The sequence below is a fragment of the Penaeus vannamei genome, unplaced genomic scaffold, assembly GCF_042767895.1.
Source record: "Penaeus vannamei isolate JL-2024 unplaced genomic scaffold, ASM4276789v1 unanchor366, whole genome shotgun sequence".
NCBI classification, from domain to species: Eukaryota; Metazoa; Arthropoda; class Malacostraca; order Decapoda; family Penaeidae; genus Penaeus; species Penaeus vannamei.
Window position 1 is genome coordinate 100,001 of NW_027213370.1, and position 7,500 is coordinate 107,500.

Below are 7,500 nucleotides of genomic sequence, written 5' to 3' on the forward strand. Positions count from 1 at the left end.
ATACTTGCCCTCTGCACCCATGCGGTAACTGTTGGAGGCTCCATGATCCCAGGTAACGTCAATCCAGCCTGAATTGGAAATTTTGGTTTGGGTTTAGTTGAAAATGTCTTGATGAAGAAGAAAAGAGGTGGAAATATCATGTTAACTATAAAGATAACTTCTACAATTTGGCAACATTTAAATAAACTATAAAAGATTACCATTATGAAGTTCGCCTGTAATGGTTCCTTCACTTGGAGGGTTGCCATCCTGGTCACGCCACTTCCAGTCTAGTCCACGTACCACACGTGCTCCAACTACCATGTGCTTTACCATCTGCCAGAAAAGGCAGCTCATAAGATACTTATTCTTCACCATGGGTCAAAATACATTGGTTATTTATACATAAATATTTAGAAAATAGAAAAAATTCTCAACTGATGATCTTCACAACTACCATGAATATAACACTCACCTGTGACTTGACTAGTCTTCTCTGCCTTCGCAAATTTGCCTCTGCTTCCTTGGCTGCTCTTCCAAGGTCTTCACAAACACCTGTGACAGTGCCATAGAGCTCAAGCCCAGAGAGGGAGAGGTAATGGGTCTGACCAGATGCATTTTTACCTGTCTGTTGAATACGTACATGTCTCCATCCAGTCTGCAAAAGAGGATACAAGAAAATTTGTTTTTACATGATGTAAATAAAACATGAGATATCAATAACTAAATCAAACTGAAAATGACATTCAATATGAATACAAATCAACAGCATACCACCACCATAATCTATATTTCAACATAACAAATAAGGGTCTTATATTCTAACATACCTTTTCATCTTGTTGTGGCTGAATGAACCATGTGTGAGTGCTACCGGGCTCATTGAGGGAGCAATCATCCACATGGGTGTACAATGTTGTCCAAGTCATGCCATCTTTAGAAACCTGAAGCGATATCATGCTCAGATCATTTCTTTCTCACAAAGCACTACAAAAACTGACATTATTTCATCATTCTTTTCTATCTAACCTTTCAATATAAATGAATTACCAAATTCTGATATTCAAAGTTTTCTGAACATATAAACGATGGCTGTCCATATCTTTTCAATATGTAAACATAATCAAGGAATTATGTATCTTAAGGCTTAATCCAAAACAAAAGAATATGGAAATGTAAACAAAAAGAAATCAAGATCAAAGTCACCAACTTGTTCCTAAACACATTAGCCTTATTCCACCTTACCTGGAACATCCAGTTACGCAGGGCTGATCTGCCATAACCTCTTGCATGTCGGAGAGTATAAGCTGACGGCACAAACCATACACCAAGATCAATAGCAAACCAGGCTCGCTTATCATCATTGGTATGGCAGTTCAGGGCTGACGGGTCACGACTAAGGATATCTTCTAGGCGTCCATAGGGAAGATTGCGTCCCTCACTAGATGTCACTACTACTAGGCCGACAGAGGCTGGATTGACCCATTCATATGCAGTCCTAGAACAAGACAGGTTTTTAAATCCCTATGCTCCACCTTATACAAAATGATGAATATTAAGGAATCTAGCTGTTCATCCCCGGGTCTTGAAACTTTCTATTACTAACATCATCCTAACCAATGAAATAAAGCTGCTCATAACTTACTTTGCATTTGTTCCAATCCAATAAATAATGCCATTCTCATCAAAATCTCGGTTGCACTTAAATGTGAGTTTCTGGCCCTCCTTCAGTTTGCGGACAAAGGCAAAGGAGGCTCTATCAAAGTCGTACCACTGCTTTGCAACCATCTTAAGAAGATATCGTTCAAGTTGCTCAACTGTGGCCAGTGGTTCCATCTACCAAGAGAAAGAATAGAAAATATATCAATAAAAATAAGACCACAATATTATGACAAAACAATATATAAAGTTAAATAGTTCATTACTATTCTTGTTACCAACAAAATTATTTTTCTATGAAAAAAAAAAAAGGGGCACAAAAGTCATCTACACTTCCTTTTCTTACCTTCAGAGTTCTTCCATTCCTGTCAATCAGCGAGCTCTCTCCGGGTGCTCTTTCGAGTCTGAACCTAAGACGTCTACTCAACACCTGCAGGCCCGAACCAGCTCCCGGGATATCATATATGTACAATGGTAGCTTTTCAGCACTCTCTAGCACTGACACCAGTTTGCGTACAAGCTGTGTCCCAGGGCTTACAGAAGTGCTAATTGTGGCTGTCTCTTCATCTACTTTGTCCTGCAAGAAATAACGAAGAAAAATTACAATGCTGCCTAACTACTTCACATTTTACAATTCTGCAATATGAAATATAATGAGTTCATTATATATGTGTGTAATGTGGATTGTGAGTCATGTATATATGGGTGTCTTCAGTAACCATATTATCTGACTGGGATACATTCTACAAAAAAAATCACTCAATGTCAGTTAATAATTATATTCCACCCAAAATATTGAGCCATAGGAGAGTTTGTCGCTTAACCATTATCTTAAACTTCAAACCTGCAAATTCTCCACTCTAATGAGGCTTCCAACAATAAAAGGTTTTATCTCTACATCATGTCATTTTTACCAAGTATTAATAACAAGCTTAAATATTACTATTATGAATGTGGATCTACTGATCAACTTTGTGGGCACGGATAGGTAACAGCTTGAAATGTCAGCATAGGTTAAATATCCAATAATAATAAAAATACCAATATTAATAATAATCCTTATTATTACTATCATTGTTATTATGATCAAAATAATCATAATAATAACAACAAGAACAAAACTAATAATATGTAAAGGAGTAGATTTCTAATGATATTGATGTCAACATTACTATCAATATCAATAACAACAATAACAAAGAGTGGGACCGAACAAATGCAACACCACAACCATGTATCCATACCTTAAAGCAGCTCTTGAAAACATTTCTCCGCTGCTTGATCATCTTATTGAGTCGTCGCTGGGAAACCTGTCTGTTGTCCTCGGGAATATGTTGAGCTGTGCCTGGGCTGAGGAGCGTCAGAAGAGCTTGAACCAGGCCAGAAGAATGTAATTCATAAGCAGAGACTGTGCTTTCATCGCGCAGGAGGGTGACTAGGTCCTCGACTGCAGCTCTCAGGATCTCGGTCCATTCTCCACTGTTCTTGTTACTAACCTGTTTTAATCAAAAGAACCATTACCATAGAGTTCTAAGATCTTAATTACAAAATAACAAAAACTTATTTTTGGTATTTATATTGCTATTATAATTCCTTCATAGCTCAATTACTTTAAAAAGCATTTACTGTGACAAATGTAGAAAAAGGCAGGAATGAGAATGACTTCACAGTGAAAGAGACTGATTTAATGCGGGTTATTTACATAATCAAGATTCTGAATTTTTTTTAGATGACATCTGTTAAACAAAATTTCATTTATTGCCTTTCTCTATTCAATTACTTTCTTAAAGGGAAGATAAAATTTGAACATTCCCTAACAATAAATTATGCTCACATACCAAATTTCATACTTCGGAAATATAACGCACCTGTTTCTGACAAGCCCTCTCAATTTGTGCCACAATATTTCCTAATTTGGCTACCACCCCACGTGGCTGTGTCTGTGCTGCTTTGAAGTATTTTTCGTAAACATCACGGGCTAAACCTTTGACCTGAAATAATAAATATCATAATTTTTTATTCACTCTTTAATGGTCTATAATCATTTATTCAGATATATTCAGCAAAAACTTTAATCAACAAGTCTACAGTAGAGCAAAAGAATATGAAATAAAAAATAATTACACATTAGATTCTTTGGACACATCCTCAAGACTGACTTGACTAATCAGACCTCAATCCACCCAGAATCCAAAAAAATAATTGACGCAAACACCAAAGAAAACCAAACTAAGCAGTTTAACATGAAATAAAACAACACATTAAAAATACCTTCTGTTTCATTGCCTCCACTTTGGACCGGAACCTCTTTCCTCGTCGCCCTGTCCACCCTGCGTGGAACTCTGGGCCTAGGGATGTTTCTGCTGTGAAGGAGTGCTTGGTGTTCCTGTTACTCTCAAAAATGAAGCCAGGCAGGTCTTCTCTCAAGATAGTGGCTTGTTGCTGACCATCTGAGTTGTGGATGTGAAGCTCACCCTCCTGTAAAAAGAAAAGATTAACATCATGGTAACATGCCTGTATCCATAACAACTCTGATACATTACAGAACAAGAAACTCACAAATTACACATCTCTCTAAGTCTATCATAATCACTACATCCACGAATGACCATAATCTACAAACCTTCTTGCACTGCAAAGACCAGTTCCCAATGACCAATCGTGCAGGCCCTGGAGTAGACAAAACAGGCTGGCTTGGGCTTCCGGGTCTCACAGCTGATTTGGCCCGCTGAAGCTTCTCTAGAAATTCACTGCGGTTCTCTGCTTGGAGAAGGGAAGAGCAATGACACTATTATTAACATAAATATACAAAAATCTTCATCGCAAAAACAAATCAAATCAATAAAACAAAATATAACTAAAAACAGCTCTTTTACTGCAAATTCTTGAGCTAATTAGTTTTTTTTTCCATTCAACAGTAATTTCATGTATGAGATTTGAATTCTTATTTTAGCATATAATCTTTGTAACATTTCCAGGAAATTTATGTAGATACATTTATAGAACAGACCAAATATTTTTTCAAACAGACAACCTCCCAACAGATATGAGAAAGGCTAGTAGTAAGGCTGCAAACAGAGCACCTCAGTGTCTAACTTTGGGGCTAATACACAAATGCTTCTGTGAAAATTTTGGATTGTGTAAATCCAAGATGCCAAGTAGTAAAACAAACAAGTAGAGAGAAAAATAACAATAAACCATCCAACCCTCAGAATCTGCATTCATCCTGGTACCTGTGCTCTCTGATCCTCCCTCAGGGCTCCCTGACGAGTACATGGTGGCCAGCTTCCCATCCAGGATGAAGCGGAACCAGCCATTCGATCCGTTGGACAGCTCTAGTGCAGCTGCATCACTCCAGATGTAGAGGCAGTCCCTTCCCCGGGCCACACACCAGTCCCGCCAGTGGTAGGCCTTCCCAGGAACCACCTCCTTGGCATCCTCCATACCTGGCTCGTCTCCCTCCTGGAAACAAAGATGTATAGGTACTCCAAAACATTCCCAACATGGTCTATTTCATCTTCCTCTTTTAACAATACAAAAAGATATTAACCTACGGTAGTAACTACGCAAAATAAAAAGGATATATCTAAATCACTAATAGCATGCATTTTAAAAGTCTTCAAAAATCAAAATGGACATTAATCACCAAATCTATATAAAAAAAAACCTACAATGTCTTCTCTTCTTGTTCATTTCCCAAATGAATAAATTTTAATACTGGTCTGTATATATATATATATATATATATATATATATATATATATATATATATATATATATATATATATATATATATATATATATATATAAATATATATATATATATATATATATATATATATATATATATATATATAGAAATAAACCTATATATACATATTTAATAAATACATATATATTACATTTTATATATATATATATATATATATATATATATATATATATATATATATATATATAAATATATATATACACACACACACACACACACACACACACACACACACACACACACACACACACACACACACACCCACACACACACACACACATATATATATACACATACATATATATATACATATATATATATATATATATATATATATATATATATATATATATATATATATATATTTACAGAGATGGGCAGTGTAGCAATACATGTATCTGTGATACATACCAATCTATAATTTTGTTTTGGCATTATTATCAGCTTAGCTAAAAGTATCATTTAATGACCACGCTTAGGTGTTTGTTTATAATATATATATATATATATATATATATATATATATATATATATATATATATATATATATATATATATATATATATATATATATATATATATATATATATAACTTGATAATCAGATACATCTAAATTAAAGGTAATAATTGTGCATTGCAAAATGAACCATCTCCTATTTCATATCTAATTTGTGAGTCTTATTTGTTCTTTAGGCATTTCAGGTGCTACAGAAAATACAACAGGGAACTTTTCAAAATGACTTTTTTTTTCATTTATGTCTGAAACATTTGTCACTTGTTACAGGGGAAGGCAACTAGATTAGCCTTTTTTTGATGGCTAAAACCAGAAAAAAATATATACATATATTAAAACTCTTTGGTGGCTACCATATAGCAAAATTTTTTTGGGCAGAAATTCACATTTGAATTTTCTTCCTTTTTATCCATAATACAACCCAAGATATTTCAATAAAATTTGAATATATATACAAATGCAGTAGATTGTTTGCTGACACCAATAACAATTCTTTTAGTTAATTGAGGGCTTAGACTCACATCAAGTCTGTTTTGGCAAGAATAGGAACAATTAAGTTTAATATCACTTAATTAACATAGGTCTATCTTTCACCAACAGACTGAAGGATTACCGTACTACAAAGAAAGTCTAGATATTGTGTAGCATTACCAGTTATTAGTCGGCAAATTCTAAAATGTTCTTCTTTCATTCTGACCCCTAATAAAATATCTTGGATCTTATTTGAATATTCAGGAGAGATAACCATCGATCATAGATAGATATCAAGGGAAAACAAAATAATTGATAATTTAGGCATTTTCTCGTTCATTCGTATTCTTTACCAAACAACCTTTCATCTATACAAATAAGTACAGATAATGCATCTCAATATCAGTCTCTATCTCTATTTCTATCTCTCTAAATTCTCTCTGTAAATATTGCTTAATCACTCGTTTCCTCACTCACTCTCTCACACACACTCAACTCACTCACTCACTCACTCACTCACTCACTCACTCACTCACTCACTCACTCACTCACTCACTCACTCACTCACTCACTCACTCACTCACTCACTCACTCACTCACTCACTCACTCACTCACTCACTCACTCACTCACTCTCTCTCTCTCTCTCTCTCTCTCATACACATACACACTCTAAATTCTTTACTTAAATCTTGCTCTCTCTCTCTCTCTCTTTCTCCTTCTCTCTCAATCTCTCTTTCTCAATTTCTCCTCCTCTCTCAACCTCTCTTTCTCTCCCTCTCCCTCTCTCTGCCTCCCTCCCCCTCCCCCTCCCCCTCCCTTTCACTCTCTCTCATTCTCTCCCTCCCTCTTTCTCTCTCCCTTCCTACCCTCTTTCTCTCTCCCTTCCTCCCTCTTTCTCTCTCCCTTCCTCCCTTTTTCTCTCTCCCTTCCTCCTTCTTTCTCTCTCCTTCCTCCCTCTTTCTCTCTCCTTTCCTCCCTCTTTCTCTCTCCTTTCCTCCCTCTTTCTCTCTCCCTTCCTCCCTCTTTCTCTCTCCCTTCCTCCCTCTTTCTCTCTCCTTTCCTCCCTCTTTCTCTCTCCCTTCCTCCCTCTTTCTCTCTCCCT

General features: G+C 35.8%; 1 protein-coding gene across 18 annotated transcripts in view; it reads right to left on the reverse strand.

The window, feature by feature from the left end:
* Positions 1–7,500, reverse strand: part of Ufd4 (ubiquitin fusion-degradation 4-like) — a 209,361-nt gene that overhangs the window by 20,030 nt on the left and 181,831 nt on the right. For 12 of the 18 annotated variants that reach the window (XM_070119581.1, XM_070119582.1, XM_070119584.1 and 9 more), the window contains 12 exons: positions 4,872–5,100; positions 4,262–4,401; positions 3,910–4,116; positions 3,507–3,629; positions 2,883–3,134; positions 1,985–2,215; positions 1,625–1,815; positions 1,225–1,477; positions 810–923; positions 455–637; positions 201–315; positions 1–68 (listed from right to left, as the gene is read on the reverse strand). The exon at positions 1–68 is cut by the window's left edge and continues 150 nt beyond it. In XM_070119581.1, coding sequence (XP_069975682.1) covers positions 1–68; positions 201–315; positions 455–637; positions 810–923; positions 1,225–1,477; positions 1,625–1,815; positions 1,985–2,215; positions 2,883–3,134; positions 3,507–3,629; positions 3,910–4,116; positions 4,262–4,401; positions 4,872–5,100 — 2,106 coding nt within the window. The remainder of the gene's footprint in view (positions 69–200; positions 316–454; positions 638–809; positions 924–1,224; positions 1,478–1,624; positions 1,816–1,984; positions 2,216–2,882; positions 3,135–3,506; positions 3,630–3,909; positions 4,117–4,261; positions 4,402–4,871; positions 5,101–7,500) is intronic. The other 6 variants (XM_070119590.1, XM_070119580.1, XM_070119591.1 and 3 more) reach the window with 2 other exon arrangements.